This window comes from Anser brachyrhynchus (genome assembly GCF_964034855.1).
Source record: "Anser brachyrhynchus genome assembly, chromosome: 11".
NCBI classification, from domain to species: Eukaryota; Metazoa; Chordata; class Aves; order Anseriformes; family Anatidae; genus Anser; species Anser brachyrhynchus.
The window spans coordinates 7,872,103-7,893,265 of NC_137706.1; the positions used below are offsets into that span (position 1 = coordinate 7,872,103).

At 37.2% G+C, this 21,163-nt stretch overlaps 2 protein-coding genes across 19 annotated transcripts in view; one reads left to right on the forward strand and one right to left on the reverse strand.

Annotated features, from left to right (window-relative positions):
* The first annotated feature begins 1,478 nt into the window (after positions 1-1,478).
* On the forward strand, positions 1,479-14,398 carry FBXL22 (F-box and leucine rich repeat protein 22). Its single transcript, XM_080551336.1, has 2 exons — positions 1,479-3,931; positions 6,549-14,398. Exons 1-2 carry the CDS (start codon positions 3,597-3,599, stop codon positions 6,892-6,894), a joined length of 681 nt encoding a protein of 226 aa, XP_080407462.1. The 5' UTR covers positions 1,479-3,596; the 3' UTR covers positions 6,895-14,398.
* The window catches only part of HERC1 (HECT and RLD domain containing E3 ubiquitin protein ligase family member 1), a 124,110-nt gene continuing 117,027 nt past the window's right edge, over positions 14,081-21,163 (reverse strand). For all 18 annotated transcript variants that reach the window (XM_080608188.1, XM_080608189.1, XM_080608191.1 and 15 more), the window contains exons 70-78: positions 20,521-20,659; positions 20,163-20,332; positions 19,609-19,778; positions 19,264-19,429; positions 17,939-18,015; positions 17,265-17,517; positions 16,865-17,017; positions 15,659-15,964; positions 14,081-14,751 (exon numbers count right to left, since the gene is read on the reverse strand). In XM_080608188.1, coding sequence (XP_080464314.1) covers positions 14,566-14,751; positions 15,659-15,964; positions 16,865-17,017; positions 17,265-17,517; positions 17,939-18,015; positions 19,264-19,429; positions 19,609-19,778; positions 20,163-20,332; positions 20,521-20,659 — 1,620 coding nt within the window. In that variant the 3' untranslated portion in view covers positions 14,081-14,565. The remainder of the gene's footprint in view (positions 14,752-15,658; positions 15,965-16,864; positions 17,018-17,264; positions 17,518-17,938; positions 18,016-19,263; positions 19,430-19,608; positions 19,779-20,162; positions 20,333-20,520; positions 20,660-21,163) is intronic.

Below are 21,163 nucleotides of genomic sequence, written 5' to 3' on the forward strand. Positions count from 1 at the left end.
CAAATCTTAAAAATGTACAACTAGCTCTGGGCCAGAAACAGTTTAATTTGCAGGAGTCAGGTGTATGCAGTGTTCTTGCAAACTAGTGATGTAAATGTGCCTTTCTGTAGTTTTTAAGAACTTACTTAAAATTTGTAATCTTCAGCAACATTCACTTATTTTAAGCAGCTTCTACTTCTGTTAATTTCTTGGGTCAGATTTATTTTCCCATTTCAGGATTTCCTTTTAGCGATATTGTCTCTGTAACATTTGAGGTCTTGGGCAACGGTATCCAACATGGTCCATTTGAGATATGGCCATGGGAACATAATGCAATCATGTCAGTCTTGTTCTTGCAGCAGGTGGTAGATAATACAGACTCAGCCTTACGCTTTGCTGGAACAAGTACATCGTAAATCCTTTCCTAATTTAACTTTCTCCCACTGCAAACCCAGATGGACAGTATGAACAGTTTGTTGTGGCAACACAAGTATTTCTCTTCCTGGTGGAGAACTTTGCTTATCCACTGTATTCTACTCAGTGTGGTGTCAAAAAAAAAAAAAAGTAAAAAAAAAAGTAACTGAGCACTGAACCAGTAACATATACTGCACCTGGCCTAGTATTACATTTTTAACCTTACTTGTATATCCTATATTTATCTACTAGCTTGTGGGAGGGGAGGGATATCTCATTTCATTTAAGCCAAATGTTTCTTTCTACTTACTGCTGATCATAGTACACACTAACTGGCAAGAATTTTGTCTTGCTTGTGACTGCTCTGCAAGCAGCAACTGCTCTCTACAGTTCAGAGACTTGCATATTTTTCACCCAATTTTGTCTGATTGAAGGTTGTCCTTTTTTGTTAGTCATTGTTTAGCCATATATACAACTGGAGACATGATTTATGTAAAACAAAACTGCAGAATGTCCAGCTCTTAGAACACTTCTGCTTTAATATATTGTATAGTGAGCTGTTAAGTATGGCATTATGCAAACCTCTACAGCGTTTACAAAGAGAGCTCCTTCTCACTGCGTAGTCAGAAGAGGCTCTTCTAGGTAATACTAGCTGTGTGAGATTTAAAGCTGAAAACTTTCAGAGAGGCAGGTACAATGGACTTGGTTCAAAAGCAGGAGGCCATTTATAAGAATTTTGCTAAATCAGTGGAAAGCATAACACTTGGTGTTCAAAATTTTCCCCAACGTTTCATTACTGATGTGTCTGTGTCTTACTGATGAGGTAATCAGCACCTTGAAAAATTGATTCCAATGTGCTTTAGGATATCCTCAAGTACTGTAGTGCCATAGTTGTAATTGTTTACCATTAAAATTGTGTGTAATTTTCAGTGAGGATCACTGACTGTGCTCATCGTGTGTGTTTTTGGAGCATTTCCAGGATGAATGTGAATTATATCTTATTCACACAATGTGTTTATGGAAAATGTGCCATTAAAGTGTCTCTTTTCCTTAGGAAATGAAACTCCGCATGTCTTTCTACAGTTTTGCAGGTATTAGCATTGATCATTTGAGCAGGATGACAGAGTATTTGAACTTCTATGGGAAAAAAAAATAAAGCAAACTTAAGTGTATCAGAACATAGCATTTAAACCCAAAGAGGACACAATTTTAAAGGGCCTTGTCACACAAGGGCTGTTAATTTTTGTTAGATCATGGTGTACATTATCTGTGTGGTTTAAGAGTCCCTCCCAGCAACGATAACCTTATCATATAAGTTTGTTTTTATGTTTTTCCTTAAAATAACATTCCTGTGTTTATTACAATTCTGAGTAGTCTCAACTATTTAAACTTGTTCAACGGTGAAGGTAAGTTCTGAGAATGAGGAAGGGACAGAGTGAGAGTTTAAAAAAGGTATGCGAACTAAGTAAACTCCTGGCACACCATTTAAACTGCTATTTTCCAGTGACTGGCTTACCTGGTATGTGAAATCATCTACTCTTGTCTCTTCAGTGGCTTCATAAAGTATTCATGCTACTGTTCATAGCCTGTTTCTAAGCATGGGAGGGAAGCAAGAATATCCTTCTCATTTCAGGGCAAATATTTGATGACAAAGGATACGAAACCGGAAGAACTAGCACTCATTAAGCACAGCTTACCATTTACAGAGGAAAATTACTAACTTTAAAGAACTGTACAGATCCATATCTGTCATTTTCTTTGAGCTACTGTGGGTAAGCATACACATTACTCATGCACAGATAAGAAGCCAAAACAATCGGTGCAGACTGCAAAAAAATTCTTCTCTTGCTTTTTCAGAGGTCCATTTCAAACTGCAGTCTCAGAAAAAGAAGATAACCTTTGGTTGCATTCAACCCTGTCATGTATCGAAACAAACCCTATTAAAATGCATAGGTACATAAAAACTCCCAGGTACTAAAAATGTGCAAGCCATTTGAAAAGTCCTTCAGGACGTGTTTTGCTCCTAATACTTACTAATTAGTTAGTTATACAACTATTATAGTAATAATAGTTACACATACTATTTCCCTATATTAACACCAAAGAGAATATGGGCGTGAACTACCTTAAATTCTTGTATTGTCTCAAACATGAAAAAGTCACAGGGCTGGTTATTACTGCTTTTAATTCTGACCCACCATTTGCTGTACATTTGTTTTTCTTCTGCGGCAAGAACTTCTGCTACGCTTTCTCGTCCATTACTGGAAAATGGACACCTATTCCTAAAACCCACTATATATCCTTTTGCCACCAAAATTTCCAGGTCCATGGTAACAGAACTACATCTACAAAAACATAGACACAAGAAAAGTTGTAAAACGCAGGCTAACATAAGACATCTACTAAAAAAGCACAAGTCTTCAGCAGTTGAACATCGCTATGGCTGCTCACATTCATGTCTTCCTGTGTAGCATTACTTTCCTGATGCAAAAGGTGGGGGAAACAGCTAGCACCCTTTATTTAAATAAGAGCAGGCAGGAAAACGCCCATAAGGCTGAGGCTTGTAAAAAGAAACTGTGGACTTCTTTGTATGCGCTTGTTTGCACCCAGGGAACATGTAAACTCATTTTAAAAGCTGTTAATGAAAGATTGTTCAACTAGCCTCCTTTTAAATCTCAGTATAACAGTCCTTGAACATGAGACAAGAAAGTGCAGCCTTAGCATAATTAATGAAAAATAAAGGCTAAAATTGTTGCACACTGTACAAGCTTCCACTCTGAAAGTCCAATCCTCCAAACTTGAGAGGCTGGCAAAGCTACATCTTGCAGCTGTACCTACCGTCTGCCCCTTCCCATTCATTAACACAGCACAAGCTCTTCGCTAACTATCAGGATTGCCTAAAAGGAAAATAATAATAATGATTTAAAAGAAAAATCCCTTTTAAGGAAGCATTTCATGAAAGAGAAGTCCTGCTGTTCTGCATGCCCATTCCACTCCCTTGAAGGAACAGCACAGCAGTTTCATGCATTGTCCTTATCCTTTCCCTGCTCTTAACTTCTGCACCAGTTGTTGGCCAAAAATAAACACCATTCCACAACCATATATGTGCAACAGCCTTCTAGTGATTCTCAGCCCCTCTCCAGCACTGCCGTTATTCCACAAGGCCAGGAGACTGTCTGCTTCCTAATACTCTGTGAAGGGCTATGCATATAACCCAGCTGAATCGGGAATGCCTTTTACATCTATTTTCTTTTCTGGACAAAAACAGCAGGAAAAATTTAGCAAAAACATGTCACAAATTGCTAGAAGTGTTTCAAGATCCTATACTTTGGTCTTTATTGAATTTTAATTCTCCAGCGGAACTAAAGAAGCACAACTTTCTCCTGGGACCTGCCTTAAAATACTTATCCATCTGCTGGCATTCAGAGAGAGTCAAGGTGTGTAATATTGAAGACTGGATGAAAAACAATTTCCAGAAAGACTTCTGTAACAGGCATGAAAACACTGTCACTGATTTTTTGCTAGAAGTTGGCAACAGGTATGTTCTTTGGGTGTGAAATTCTACACTCCTGTAAAGCTAGCTGCCTTTAAATGACAGCATTGAGAACTGTTAATTCTCCTCCATACAGCCTACCTGAAATGGAGCAGTAAGTACATGAGTGCTTTCACTGTGCAGTTTTAATATAGTGTTAAGTTGGTTTTATAGTGGCAATAGCATATCTTCTCAATGACTTTCTTTAAGCCTATTCTTCCCTCTTTTTGGAATAAAGATTAATTAATATAGGAAAGTGCAATACTGCCTACTATGTTGCTGCTTAACTTAAAATGTACCATTCTGTCATTGTGAAGGATTGTCTAGGGGGAACCCCTAGAGGAAAGGCATGATTTCACATAGTGAATACATTTCATTTTAAAAAGAAAATGCATTAAACACATTACTAACAGAAAATTTGTTCCATTCAAGAAAATACTGATTTTATACTGAAATTTAACTGTATCTATGTTTTTTATAAACTACAGTAAAAGGAAGTAAGTACCACTAAGAAAAAATAGCTCTCAATGCACATCATTTCTTTTAACAGCTTTAGTGCTACAGCGCAGCTCTAAGAAAAATGTTAAACTACATTAGGAGGAGCAAACAGGTTAACACCAATCCCAGTGCATTTTAGTTCAACACCAAGGATGGCTGTGGTCATAGATTAGAGCTGAAATGGTACACATTTGTGCTGCAGCCAGCCTTCAGGTTAGTGCCATGGCAGGGAAGGCAAAATGTTCAATTTGGACCTAACAATTAAAAAAAACCAAAAACACAACAAATTACAGGATATTACCAGAATGCAGGGTGTTGGTGAGAATCAGCAACAGTGCAATCTCAAACCAAGGACTGAAATATGGGTTCAGAAAAGAATGTGGATTTTAAGTTCAACAGTTCAAAAGTAATTGTTCCAGAACAACAGATAAAAACTTCAGCTTAATTAGCCAAATACCATTAGGAAACACATCAGTGCTGAGTAGAGTACATGTAAGGAAATACTCTAATTTTGTCCCTGAAATGTCTACTACCAAGATGCCACGCTTAACTATTTCCATTTTTTTGCCATCACAAATTACGATTCAGAAGGAGAACACAAGACCACAGCTCAGTAGAAACAGTTTAACACTTAAGTGCCTTCCTTTGCAGAATATGTAAACTCACATTGTTTGCTGGACAAAATGCAAAGCAGACCCTGTGAGGTAGCAAGCAACCTCAAAGTCCATCAAAGTTCAGCAAGGGCCCCTCAGCATTAAGGAGATTAATTTCCAAAAGTTAAATCTTCACTCTTAAAAATGTCTGTGTATATTAACACTGACAGCGTCATCCATTTTAGCCTTCCCAAGTCTAATTCCTGCCTTTTTGCAGCAACCCTCCTAAAGCACTTCTATCACAACAGAATTCCTAGCATTCTGTGCAAAGAAAAAAATCAAATGAATTTTCAGCTTTGCTTTCTGAGTTTTGAGTACTTTTGTTCTGTTGATGATACTGTGGTTCGGATCCTTTTTTAACCTTTCCTGTTTTAGTCACTTGCTTTTCTAACTGTTCATAAGCATTACACTGATCTGTTTATGGAAGCGCTTATGGATACCTTTTTACAGTTCCTGCAGGCTAAAGGCAAGCTAATACCTCTGGGCAAGACTATCACAAGATCAGCATTAGCATTGCTGTAATCATTTTTACCCTCAACAATAGAACTAAAGAAGTCCTATGTTAATGCAGAAACATTAAGGTTTATGTACCTAAATAGACACGCAGCTAAACTGCTGCTCCTTGGAGAGAGCTGTAAGCGAGAAAGCAAACACTGTACAGAAGGATTTGCAGGTCGGGGCACAAGGGCCTTTGCTAAAGTGCCTGGTCAGCACAACAGCAAGTAATAACCAGTCTGCTCCAGTTGCATACACAGGGACAGTGTAAGTCATCACCACACTGACTTGGAACAGGTCTTTTCTGTAGTTTCCTGGATCTACCCAAGCAAAAGAATAAAGCAAGCTTTTTAAATTTTCTGTGTCATTTAACAGTAGAGTTACTACCATTTTCACTAATGTGAATGGAAGCTTAAGAGTTGTGTGGCAATGCAACATCAGCGCTCAGCTAGGTAGGTAGTAGCTGGCACTTACTCAGCAAAACCAAGGAGTTGCAATAACAAACAAAAATCTCCATAAAATCAAGAGAGTGGGAGTGTCTTACTTGCCCATGCTCAGCATGTCTATAAAGCAGCCTCTTCACTCAATTGTCCTCAAATCCATTCTGACTTGAACCCATGATCTCTGCTGGGTCTTCATTCTCTGAACTCGGAGAAAGGCAGCACCATGCAACTCCTTAGGAAAAAAAACAATGCAGCTGCAGCCTATATAGGCCTCCACTTCCCCTTCCCCACTGCACTGACTGAGCTACAGACGTAGCCACCAACAGAAAAAGCAAGGAAGGTAAGTTTTGTGATTAGTAAAGCTGAGCTTTAAGACCGACATAAACCCCCTACCTTCTCATGCTTTCTTACCCTCCTGGTGAAAGAGGAAATATTTTGCTAACTTTAAGATTTATTCTTGAAGACACTGGCTTTTCCAAGCTCTGTATATTATTTATTCTTCCCTAGTCTCACCTGTAATGATTATGTTTTCAGATGTCCAAACCTGCTATCTCTGACCCTCTCTGGATGCGGCCATGTTACGGATGATTGCCTCTTGCTTCTTCTCAGGAACTGCCCAAGCCTCAAGACACTCAAACTAGAAAACTGCGTGCGGATCACTGACCAAACACTGGAAGCAGTGACCCTCTATGGGAGATCACTGCAAACACTCCATGTGGATTTCTGCCGGAACATAACACAAACTGGTCTAGAGAAAGTCAGGGAAAAGTGTCCTTCAGTAATGCTGAGAGCAGAGAGAAGTGCTAACATGATTCCAGACAGTAAACCAGAAAAAAAGTTCACACTTGAAAAATCATCAAGAAAACTGGTTCAGCTTTAAGTGCAACGAACTGTAAAAACTCAGTCAATGTGGACAGTTTATTTCTACTTACCTCTGGAGTAGCATTGCTTCAACTAACTGTGGCTACTTTAATGCATTCTGGTTTAAGTCCAAACAAGTGGTTGGTATGTTTTGTAAAGCCTGCATTGGGAAAAGGTGTGAATTTTCACCAGGACCATCTAAAGAAAAAACACCCTTTGTTTTCTGTTTTTCCTCAAACTGGAAAAATCATGTGCTTATGTCATATAATGCAGTACTTAAGTCTAAAATCTTTGGTTCTGTTACCTTCTTGTAACAGGGAAAGGCGTAAAGCTGCAGCAAATACTGTATGATTTACAAAAATTTCAGGGAAAGAGTGATTAATCAATTTCTGTTAAAGGCTTTATAACACATATGACACATTATACCAGTGAAGAGTGATAACCGTGACATCTAAGGTCCCTTCTAGCAAGCAGATCAGCATACCTGACAACTATCACTTCCTCACTGATTAATATTTGTGGCTGATTTGTCAGGTGTATTTATTAACAGAGGGTATGCATGGCAATGTGTGCAAACCAGTTTGACCCTGTGCACAATATACTTGGACAAAATAACCAAGCAATCAAGTTTTTTTTTTTTTTTTTAAGTTGACATTAAAGGAATTCTGATGTGAAAAAATGCTGGTTTACAGAACAAACGTGTAGGAAAAGACAGTGATGTACAATTATAAAGCTGTAAATTACACAGCTTTAAATGCTAAATTAGCAACACACTACACCAGGGATCTGTATAAACACTTGTGGTCTCAGTGCAAAGCAAAAGGAAAGAAAAAAAACGGCAAACAGCTGTTTTCATCCCAAACTACAGGGCTGTCAATTGCCTGCATGCTCCTCAGCCACAGGGAAGTGAAACACTGTTTATGCAGAGTTGCTACAGCATCACCTACACCAAAGCATGACTCCAAAGGTTGACAGAGTTTCACTTTGCTGTATAAGATCTGCCTGGATGATACAACACACAGGGACTTGGTCATGGTATTGAGTAACCAGGTCTGGCAACAACAGGTTCCAAGGCTCTTAAAGCACTTAGGTACAGATTTTCGCCTGAGGAAAGGTAAACAGTTCTGAGTGCCACCTTACTGTGTCAGCCCTACTGCTGTTCCCCAGTAAAAGCATTACCTGTTGAACCTGTCTCAGTATCTATACCAATTCAGAGGAATCACACAGATGGTCTAGCCTGAATAGCTCAGATTTTTGTTTGAACTACAGTGTGCCTTTTTAAAAGGCACCCTGTCTCAAATGCTGTGCTTTCCTCTGTGTGGGGCAAGCCCTCAAATTTTGCTTTCCATTATATTCCAATTTGTTCAGCAATTAGGAAACACCCAGCACTGACTCCTGAAGCAAACCATAAAGATAATCCCGTCCATTTTTGTGGACTTCGTGTCTTAACTTATATCTACTTTAAATTTCTCTCCCATTCAACATGATCCAGTATAGAACGTTATGCTTACAAAAATTACAGATGGTTATATCTGGCTATTGATAACTTATTTTTTTTTCTAGAATACCAGATGTCAGTACAGCTCAGGTGTCAAACAAAAGGCTGCATACAGACCAGTTTGACAAGCTCAATGGATCCTGAACAATTCCAGCTTAATTCACAATGAAGTGTACAGCAGTTAAGATTTCATTTGCAATTAAAATCTTACCCAGAGTAAGAATACCTCAGTGTATGTGTCCTTAAGGCAAATTTAGAAATACTAACATATGGAAATACTGCTCTGTCCCATTAAGAGAGTCAACATTTCTGTTCCATGACATAACAACTATTCAAAACTTCTTCATTGCAGCAATTTAAGTGCATGCATCATAGTATTCTGGTTTTCATTGACATTATGAACATAATGACCTTGAAACTGTTGATAATCTCACTACACTGGAAACACAACATTAATGAAACTTGCTAATAAACTGGAAATTCCATTGCTGGAATTCAAGTGTATCAAGACTACCACAGTTTAAAATAATTTTATAGCTTTGTTGCATTTTAACAGCTGTAGATGTATCAACAATTATAACTTTGCAGGCCTACTGCTAGTCTGCACTTTAATCTTCTATATAACTGAAATATAAGCTAACTTTTTCTCTAACGAACAGAATTTGTGACTTCTTAAATTGCTATCTAGAAAATTATTACAGGTTGTCACAAATACCTAGAAAGCTGCTGCTGCTTCTTTAAAATTTAGAAAGACCTCTCTAAAAAGAATGTGTGAAATGAAGTAAAGATTTTTTTTCCCCCTCTCACTGTCATCCAAAATGTAGAAACAAGTTCTGAAGTTAGGCCTTGATTAATTAGGAACAGCTGGCTTGATTTTCCTATTTCTCACTGTACTCTTTTTACAGTACTGCTGTTCCTTTTATTAAAGCTACAGGGAGAAAAATGCTTTGGGTATTGTAATGTCAAATTTAGCTGTGATGCTTCAGATAGTCCTGAAATAAATGTTTACTTCATCTAATAGCTCATCTTTTGTTCATATTTGAACAGAAAGGAAATACGCTATCAAATTCCACTGGAAGACATTTTTTATTGGAAGAGTGGTACTGTAAAATTGTATTTCCAATCAGTTTTTTTAGGAAGATAAGTTTCAAACAATCTCAGCAGAAATATTTTTATAGCCTACATTCCTAAGGCTTATTCCTTCTTCTGCTAGAAATGGTGAGCTAGCTATGGACTCCTGAAAACACTATGTGCTATTTTCATCATTTTTCATGAAAAATAGAAAGGATTTTACAGCTTTCAACACAAATTAATATACTTACTCCTCCTTTACCATCCTGGCTTACTGATCCACAGATATCCTTTGGAACTCTCTAATTTGGCTGAACTAAGAAATAAATCACAGCATTGCAGATACTTAGTCAACTAGATAAGAAATCCTAGAGAAATACTTTATCAGTAGGAGCGTCCAGAAGTATCACTCACTTAGAAGACAAAGTAATTTAGTAATTTTATTTGCACAACTTAGAAATACTTAATAGCATGACACTATAATATTCTGCTATTTCATTAACTCAGTCCTAAAACTAAAAAGTAGGATCCTAAAACTAAAAGTAGGATCCTTATGCACTACGAAAGCACAGAACAAAACTGGAAGCACAGAAGGGAAGAAAAACCATCAATCCTAAAACAGCATTTGTAAGTTGGAAAGAAGATTGGTGGTCTGAATAAACCAATTATGATGTGTAAATTGGGAAGCCGACAGAATCCTTACCTTGAGTACACAATTTATGCATGGAGAAAATACCAATTTCATATATTGATGAGCCAGAAGCTATGAACTCTTTAAGTCACATTAATAACCAAAGACCCTCCTGTGATGCTAGCTCTCTCTGAGCCCTCTGTGATGAAAGCTACACCTCTGCAGATCTAACAGATTTTTAAGTATCTATAAAATATGAACGTGGGTCTGCAGCTGTACGTATTTTTTTTTTATACCTTTTTGCCAATTTTCTCTCAGAACTGTTTCTGATTTTATTTATAGTGTTAAAAGAGGGCCTCAGAACACTCTTTTACTTGATTTTTTGGTTTATTTCTATACAAATGCTCAAAGTTATATTACTTTGCTGTTCTCCTTGATTATGGATATTTCTTTTGTGACATGGTAAAATTTGAACACAGTTGTGCTGATAATTTATTTTTAGCATCAATAATCAATTTTCTTAATTTCCAAATTGTTTTCCCAAGTAAGTATACATTGGTACATTTTACTTAGGCTATGATGCAAAGATGGAAGCATGTTTAAAGTTTTCCTCAGTCCCAAGCCATTTGAGCTCTGTCAAAGTTCTCTTAACGTTGTTGAAACATTTTTTAATCATCACACATTCTAAATCTAACTTACCAGGTACGGAGGGAGGAGGGCTTGTTATATATATTTCATAAAAATACCAAAAGAAAAGCAGTATAAAAAAAAACAATGCCTGCTCAGAAGCTGCACCTATGTTATCAGATGTAAGTAGCAAAGACGACTTTAGTTGTAAAAGTTCATGCCTTTTCCCACAAAATAGGGGAAAAGCAACATCCAGGTGACACTTCAAATTTTCACTGTGAAACACAGATCATATTGGCAATAAAACAGAAGAGGAACAAAGACCTGCAGCATGGTAAAACTGTTTACTTACAAGCAGTGGTAGTTTTTTCAGTTCAACTTCATCACCTAGCTAAATGCCAGATATAGATCAAATTTCCAGACCTGAGCTGATCATTCGTTAACCTCTTTGGAGAATACTGCTGTTCAGTAATACATTCTGCTCTTACTAGTTCCCCTCTAAGCATGACAGATGTACATACTACCTACCACTACATTCCAAGGCTGTTGGATGAGCCAACTCTTCTACTGCTACCTCCACTAAGAATAAGGCTTCATCAGGTTAGAGCAACTTGCCTACCTCTAGTCTTGGGGACTGGTCGCTCATCTTCTCTCTGCTGTAGTCTGCCTGCCTGTTTCAAAGGGCTAACCAGGTATCTGACAGCCCAAAAGGCTAGTGATATACTTCCTAGGTGTACAAAAAAAAAAAAGGAAAAAGTGATTGGAAATAACCAGAGGTGTAAGAGAAGAAATTATTTAATCCCAGGTTAGAAACAGGATAAAACAACATAAATTAGGGTTTCAAGAAGTGACAGACTTATAAAATCAGAGAGAGCAATTGTTTCTTGAGAACTGAGGTGTGAGGAAAAGGTTAGGTATTCCACACGTACAGTAAAAAACAGCAGCAAACAGTAGTCACGTGTAACAAGAGAAAGGCTTTTGGCAATGAAGTGCTTTCCTATACATAACCTACCCAGCACAATACATGTGGCAAAAAGCTTTTCAAGCTTTCTTTTCTCTAGCTGGATTTGGAATTTAACATTTCTAAGCATAGTGTGCTCCGTACCTCATTAATTTGAAAAGGGTCTAAATAAACACAGTCACACACCTGTTCTTACCTCTGATATGCATTTGTTATCACTGATATTCCCTGCTGCAGTCTTACACATGTCCCATCCAATGCTGAAAAACGGAAGGGGAATGGGGCATGACACTTTGAAATAGCTCACAGCCTACCTTGCTGTGGCCTAGTGCTACAACCCTGTCATCAGTAGGCTTGTTGCAAGACTGAGCTGCACACATTTTTTGCCTTTAAAGAACGGCATATATGACTTACTTATCCTATGGAATGCTGACATACACTGGTAATATTTACTCTTTTTCCACAGGGAGAGGTTTGCATACCAAAAATACACTTAAACTGACATAAAGTTAGAACTTTCTCAGATGGTCTCCAATGAACAGTACAACAGAGTCAGCGCTGTACATTCTTTATCTCCGTATGCAATTAGGTATAAGAAGAGGCATTATGCAGGAAACTTGAACGTGATTCCAGTCTCACTTAGATGCCTAAGCAACAGAAATAAGACAATCAGCAGATTAAAAGGAATGCATGCACAATGTAATTACAGTAAAAACAAACGGTAGAATAAAATAAAAATAATTAAGCACTTGATAGATTTAATCATGCTAAGATAGAATATCTAAAGGACAAGCACAATTAACAAAATGGCTCAATTAAAGGAATCACACTCAAAACTTTTAATGAACATTAGTATTTGTAAACATTGTTATCCTCTTACCTAACTGTAAACTGCCTCCAAAAATATCCTAATTTTCCAAAAAACAAAGTGCATAGTCCATACTAAACTCCAATTTTTCAGGCACAGTATTACTATCTTCTCCATCTGATAGAAACAGACTGGCAAACTGGTAGCACTGATTTGAGTCACATCAATGAGGTCTAGTATACAATCATACACTACATTCTATAGCAGTTTCCATTCTTATTTGTAGCCTTATATATATATATATTTATATATGTACAACACCTACAAATTTAAGCCACAATGTGAATATACTTCCTCACAACATAGTGACAGGATGGGGAAATCTCAGTCCAATTTGGAACCACAGTACACGATGAGGCAGGAAACTGAACTGCATGATTTCAGAGCCCTGAGTCCCTCCTTCTCCCCAAACAATTGGAAGTCCCCCTCTAGATGTTTCATGCTGCAGTCTGGTTCTTGGTCATAGCTCAAGAACCATTTGCCTTTTTCATGAGCCAACAGTGAGTCCTAACTGAATAAACAAGATAAAACCTGGATCTGGAAGCTCTTTGCTCAGCCCTTTGACCAACATTAGCCAGCAGCAATACATCAGGTTCCATCTTGGACAACTGGGAAGCTTCCCTAATAATCCCTGCTAACATAAAACAGGAATGCCTGTGTTCTCCAGACTCAGACAAACTAGTGGTGTACCAAGTGAGTTTAGGTTCATAAATTTTCTCCACAGCCCTCAGGCCCCACAGCATCCTACCAAGGATTCCAGTGAGAATGAGGAGGAACATCAAGCCAGAGCAGCAGCGACTCACCTGGGGAAAGACACTACCCTTCTCAGCCTGGTTGAACTGGGTTCCTGAACATAAAACAGCATTTGCAGTTTGACACAAATTATAGTTCAGATATAGAGACTGAAAGGAATTGTCATCAGCACTTCCCTAAGACATAGAATAAAAATTTCTTGGTAATAGTACATCACCGTCCTAACCAGATATGAACATTACAGCATAAGCCAGGCACTGCTGACTATAACACAATTACAGCTGTGACAGAGACCAAACGCATGCAGTTTACTAAAATCAAAGTCGTATACTCAGAATGTATATAAAACCCACAGCTTCAACAACTAGCCTGTCACCTTCATTTTAATTTATTTGTACTCTGATTAGGATCAGTTACATCAATTCCTGTATATCAAAGAGGATGGGGTGTTTTTTGGACAAAAGGTTTAAGATTTCCAAGTCAAGATGGCTGTATATTATTATTGTCAGCAATTACTACTCTGCAAAAGAAAAATGTTTAAGTGAAAATCAAGAAGGAATCAAGTACAACTTTAACTCATATTGAAGTACAAAGCATAAGCTAATGGTATACCTGAAAAAGCCTCAAAGATATTAAGAAAGCAGGGCACGGTCCTACCTATCAGATTACTTGAAAATAAACATTTTAAGATGCTTCAAAAGTCATGTCCTGTCTAAATACTGCAATACTACAATTTCCTGAGACAAAACGAAAAAGTATGAAGACTAAGTATATCAATACACAATTCACAAATGCATACAAGCAAACAATTCTTGAATTTGCTTTATTTTTCTCTGCATAAGGAACCCTGCACAGGCAATTCAAATTAAAACAAAATAAATATGTGAATATTCATGTAAAACTGTCCTTGCTAATGAACAATTATACACAATGTACAACTCTTCATGTTCACTGGGAGGGCTTACAAATGTACTATTCCCAACAAAAATGCACCAAAATGTCTCCATGCAAACTTATCAAAAGTGACCCAAAAAAGGAGAAAAAAATTACTTATCATACTTTTTTGTTTTCTTTTTTTTTTTTTTTTTTTTTTTACAATCACAAAAAATAAAAACATCTAATTTTTTGTTACATTTAGAGTAACTAAACTGTGGCCACTGTTTATTAACATCTGTTTTTATGCTCCTAAAACATCTATGGTTACCATAAAATTATGTCAACAACAAATTGGACTTAGGGCACTATTCGTAGTAAAAGGAAGATGATTTTGTTCACAGAATGTCAATAATCTGTGTCTGAGCCCTCTGCATTGTCCACATTCCGTGAGAGCATATAATTGTCCATATCTATAGACCTGCAATTATTGATTGCATAGCGCAAACGCTCTGCCATGATTAGTTGACTGGAGTAAGGTGGGAGCCTCAGTTGAAAGAAACAAGTCTGTGAGGTAGGCAAGCTGTCGTAAGGCTGTGGAAATGGATAAAAGGTGGGACACTGTTAAGTTTGTGAATAAAGTTAAAAAAAATGCAACATATCCATATTTCATTGATCCCTTCTTCCCTGCCTCTATCATTCAGCATTTTCTCATTGTATCTCAATATTTCTTCTAAGAAGCAGACTAGCCTCTCTTGTTTATTACATCAATTGTTTTATCCTTCAGTATGTGCAAAACTACTGCTATATCACCTGCTGTGTGAGTTATTCCACTCACTAATGAAATGCAACTATTTGACCACACTACTATTTAGAAGCCCACCTGAAGATACCAAGCAACATTCAAATTACATACCATACTGTGCCTTAACATGAAGCAACCTGAGACACCTCACCAAAGATGACAGTCAAAACACTGTTATCTTATATTTGCCCAAGTTTTTGATTCATATTGTTCAGACAATATCCTTTCACTGCACAAACCCCAAACACAATGCAAAATGTATGCAACCTGTATGTAAAGTAATATACTGTAAATTCATTACAGTGGTTTTAGGACTTAGAGCTCACTAGTGGTCATATGTTGCTGCTTATTACAAACTTAAAGGAGTGAAAACTATCGAATGAAGAAAGGAATTGGAACAGAAAATGACTGTGGACAAGTTACAACAGAAGAGGTTTTGTTTCTTTTGCAAGGGCTTGTGTTGACCTCCAATCACAGAATCATAGTAAATATACCAACTGAATTAATATGCAATTCATGCAGTATTCAATGCTCCTGCACAAATAAAATCTTTGGCTTTAATAGCTCAGGGCATATCCTATCCCTGACTTTCTCTGTAAATTTGCAGTTATGGAAACCTAGCTGCTATTGCCAAAGGACAGATTAAACTAGACAGGAATAATAATAATAATAATAAAAATAAAACCAGCATCTTACCCTATCAACCTTCATTATTTGGAATCGCTGAGAGATATCAGCTGTGTTGGCTGGCAATCGAGATCTTCCTGACACAAACCTCATAAAAAGCACTCTCTCCTCATTTGAAAATTCTTCAAGGGTATGCCAGAACCATTGTACTAGCTGATGCTGTTCATCAACTTCTCTGTAACGCACAACTTTCTTCAGAACTTCAACTGATATTTCTGGCATTCCACAGACCATTTGTTCCAACTGCTTAGCAGTCAGAAGAGACAACAAGGGAACTGGAACAATCCAAGACATTCCTTCTCTTACAGCAGCCACCTATTGCCAAAAAAAAAAGAAGAGACATTGGAAATGCAATTGTCGTACTTCTGCCACTTATTGTACCATCCAAATAAATGCAAAGGCAATGTATCTGCTAATGAACAGGGTAAGGAGAGAGAATATCTGCCAAATACAACCTCCCACACATGCATACCCTGCACGGTCAACAACCTCGCAAAATTCTGGAGAATATTAAAAATATTATTAAAATAAAGCTATTTTTAAAAGTAATTACACATAAAAGATTCTGCCACAATACAGCAGAACTTAAAGTACAAGTTAGTAGCTTATTTTTCTAACACAGGTTAGAACTCTGCAATTCTGCATGCAGCTATGTCTTGAGAAAAAGGAAAAGAATATTCCTAACATCTAATTATCATAGTGCTTTTTCAAACTTCACTACATGAGTGACAAAACACACAGAAATTTGCAAATAGGTAATTAATACTTCTCAGAACATTTATATTTGTAGTTTCTTTGCTAAAGCAGAAGAGAAACAGTTTTCAGTTAAACTAATGTCTGTCCACAATACTTACTTCAGCTAGACTCTATGTTGCTATCATGTCTAGTAACAGTGCATAGTGCACACAATTGTGGCAAAGTTTCTCAAGAATTGACAGTTGCAATGGAACTGCTCTAATGAAAAAGAAATTCTCATTTCCAGTACTCTTTTGTCAACTGAGCAGTTGCTAAGAAAAATAGAACTGACTTAGAACAACAACAACAAAAAAACAACAACTAAAAAGAACTATAAGAGCTTGTGGGGAAAAAAATCCTTGGGGATACAGCAGAAAACCAAACTTTTCATATTCCCTAATAAACTGTAATGGAAACTTACACGAATCAAAAATGCTGTTCATGTTAACAATGTGGAGAGGATCATGATGAGATTCTTACCTGACGGTCCATTTCATGAAGTCTGTACTCAATTGCCCTCTCCACATATTCTTTCCTGTTTGAAAAGGTAAGTGGGATACTGTTCCCTCCAGGGATTATGGGAACCATTTTACCATCAGCACTTTGACCAACAAAAGAATCTAAAGGAATCATCTGTTAGGCAAAACAGAAAAAATATGTTTAGTGTAAGTCAATCAAGTGATCTAGGTTTAATATTTTACTATCAGTCACCTAGAAATATATTTAGGTCATGAACTATTCCAAATGCTTATCAAGGCCTTGTTATCCCAGTAATGGAAATATTTAATCATATAATAAAATTAATACTGAGATTAAGGTTAATCTGATAGAAGTGACCACTTTCAGAATAAACTCAAAAGCTCCAACTTTTGCATCTTACCTCATGGAAATTTTCTTCAGTAATCCCACTGTCTTCAATGTGAAGAATGCTGTTGAGGGTCTGCACATAGAGCAGATCTACCTCCTCCAAATCCTCCAAGATGAGTGGGATACAACAAAGTTGCTTCCAAACCATTGGAGCCAAATGAAGATCTAATGGCTTTTTTGTACGAATAGCTACACCCATGAGAATACCCAAGAATTTAAACTGCATCAGATGTTCATCTAAACATGCTGAAGGGTTAAAGAGAAACCTGGAAGAAAAGACGGTCAAAAGACTATAGTATAATTTCTGTGCTACTTCATTAGAGGCAAAAGAAGAAATATTTCTAGGCACAGCATAGTAATTGTCAACACAATTATCAGCAAGAGGTGTCCAAATAAGTAGATTATTGTTATTTTTGACTGTTGAAATAAAGGAGGCCAAGATGGGCAAATTTAACCCTGACCACAAATACTGAAATTCTTAATGTTACACTAAATTCTGTATCAGCAATCCAGAAAGTTCACATTTAAACCACACCTTCTCCTTCATGTCAAAGTAACATCACAACCTGAAGGAAAAGAATGTACTAGGGACAATCGTGAAGTCTTACCATTTGGTATAAAGTAGTTAACAGAAGTTAATTTTCACCAACTTACATCTGCAATAAAAAGAAATCCTGGACAACTTACCTATCCCTATTGTAGCCTACTTCAGCAGTAGCATTTGGAGAAGGAATAAGCAGGTCTACTACTCCAGTTTCCAGTTCCTTAAAAATCAACAACAACAAAAAAAAGCATTCTTAGACACAGGGACAAGAAACCTATTACAGAAATATTTTGACATTATAGCATTACAAGACAGAATAGTCTACGACAGAGATTATTACTTATTAAAAATTCTTTTGAATACTTAAGAGAAAGCAACAATGGTAGGGCTGGTTTTCCTTAATAAAATCACGTTTATTTGAAGGCCTGCCTGTATGTCAGACTATAATCATTCTTTCGCTGTGACTACTCTGTGATATATTCCTGGTACCTGTTCTAGAAATGATCAAAAGCCCTAAGCTATACACCCTACCAAGTGCAGCTTTTTGCATGAACTACCAATGTACCAAATTTTTCAATGAATTATTTTCTGAGCCCTCATTACACCTCACAGTGAATGTAAACTGCCTAGGAAAGAATCTGTAAGTTAGGCCTCAAGTCCTTATCTGAATCAACCCTCTCTGGTCTAACCGGTATTAGAAATATCACTAATAAACAGTTCTTTAGTTCCTTTCATCCTGTATCCTAACTGTAACTCCAATTCCAGCTCCAGCAATAACTATGGCTGTTCCCCTGTCCCAGACTAAGCAGGCCTATTAATTATCCTCTTTTGACAGCATTAATTCTCATTCTTTGGGATGTAATACTCCTGGAAGAGTAAAGGAACAACCAAAGTTCTCCAGCCAGTATAGTTTTCAATCCTTCTCCTGGCTACAATCATAGTCGTGCCTTAAAAGCAACCAGATCTATCTTAGTCCTAGCCCATAGCCCTCAGTTTCCAGATGAATCTGTATAGCAACAATATTCTGGCTACGGTCATAGTAAAAATACTTTCTGCCACTGAACTCCTTTCCAGCACTGAACCCAACAGGCAACAGATTTTCACATATGTTAGAAACCCCTGACAGAGGTGTTACTGTATTTTATGCCTACAATCTTATAGAACATATTGGCTGGACAGAAAGGGGGTCTGCAAAATGTTCCCATAACGAGTAGGGGCTATTGTGGAACTTCAAGGTGGCCTATTGTAACACTAAGTTACAGTGTGGCTTTTTTGCATCTCATTGCCACAATTTGAAGAAGGTTTATTTTTCCTCGGAGACATCCATAAGTAGACAGTTCTAGTACTATGACTCAGGACTGAAGAATAAGAATTTAGCATGCTGCATAAGGAAATCTGACAAATACAAACAAACACCAGATACAACAAAAACTCTACCAGGCATTTTGAAGTAATAGACTCTTCATACCTGACACATTTCTGTAATAGTGTCATCAAACACTCCCCCTGCATCATCGGCTCCTTCTCCAACCAGTTTCACTTTCCAGGCACGGGAAGGTAGGCGAAGGTCTGATGCATTCAGCTTTACCACTTGTCTTGCTATCTGTACAAAAATGGGCTTGCATTTCCGACCTCTTTTGAAAAAGAGAAGAGAGGAACAGCCATACAATGTAACTCATAAAAATGTAAAGGCTAGTGAAGTCACTTGGTCATAATAAAGCTGTATAGAGAGAATGGTATACTAGAAGTTATGGAAAATGTATGAATATCAGTATTTGATATCAAATACATTCCCTGTGAAAACAATACTGACCTGGTTGATATTCTTTTTACAGTAATCAGAGGCCCATAGTTTTTTCCCTGAACCATAGTTTTTCCTATAGAGCGTACCATGGGGAGTGTGTACACTCGTGGTGCTAGCAAGGGTCTTAGCTGTCCTTGAACTATTCCCCACGTTCCAGCATTGTAATGAGATGTACTGTTCTGCAATAAGGCAGTATGAGAATAAACATTAATAAAGGTCATTAATTCAATTCCTTACAGAGTAAAAACCTTCATAATTAATCACTAGCACTTCAATATTTCAAGAAACAGGTTAGCACTTTTTGTTTATAGCTTTGAGGCTACTAAGTTTTTGGAAACTAAAACACTGACATGTCAATATTAGCGTAAATGAAAATACACAATGATATTTGAAAATGTCTGGCTTAATCCAGATCTGTATATTTGTTTATTAAATAAATAAAAAACATACAAACAAAAACTACAAAACCTACCAATAAGGTCTGTCTTTATCTGGTGAGAAACTTTCCAGTGACATGGCACAACACAACACAGCTAAGCTGTATTTTTCAAATGGAATTTTACCTGGTTATTGGGACTGAGGTTAAGTAATCTCCATGAAGAGTACATGAGGTCAGAAAAATGGTACAGCAGTCTGAGCCTTGCTCTTACTGTATGAATGCTCACTTCTTTCAGTGCCCCATACTGTGGTGGAATGGCATCAGGTAAACCAAGCTGTAAAGGCACTGAAACGCCTACCACAGTAAAAGAAAGAATGCATTATTTCGTCATAAAGGGTAGCAAAATTCAGAGACCAAGATAATTTGAAAACTGAATGAATGTGAAACAAATTTGTCCAAACGTTCCAAGGCTCCAGTTGCATTCATCCCTTGGGAAACAAAAAGACTAAATCAAACAACCATACAAACCATCTGTTTTTTACCTGGAGCTCTTGGTGGAACAGGCGGTGCTGTCCAGGCAGCACTGTGGCAACGTCCTGCTGAAATCTGTCGAATATTTTTTCCTTGCAGGACTGTTATTAGGGTTGGTTCTCTGACATGGTTGGTATGGCCAAGTCCAAGCTGACAATTTGTAACAGATGGAAAAGGCACAAGGAAGAATCAACAACTATGGAAATACTTCTAAAACACTCTCAGCAAAGATTCAGAGCAAACAGTAAAGAGCGATTCTTATTGACAACATATACTGGGTTAAAATATTTAGCTTTTAATCTTTTGTTATGCTATCATTTACCTTTTATTTTGGATAAAACATTACATCCACCCTTAATGGGAGTAGCAAATTTAGGTGGCAAAGAAACCTTAAAACAGCTACAGATTTTTTGCAAGATGTTTTGTACACTGAGAAATTCATCTATGCACAACCTCTCATGCATAGTCAACACAGCTCATGCCTCTTCTGTACCATTTAAATACCACTTCTGCTGTAGCATAGAAGCTCTTACAATAGTTTATGAAAACACAATCTGTGTAAAGAGAATGTCTACTAAACCTATTCTGACTTTTTACTGATAGCTTTGAATTTCATTTCTAAAAGTGGTAACTTTGTATCATAAAAGTATAAAA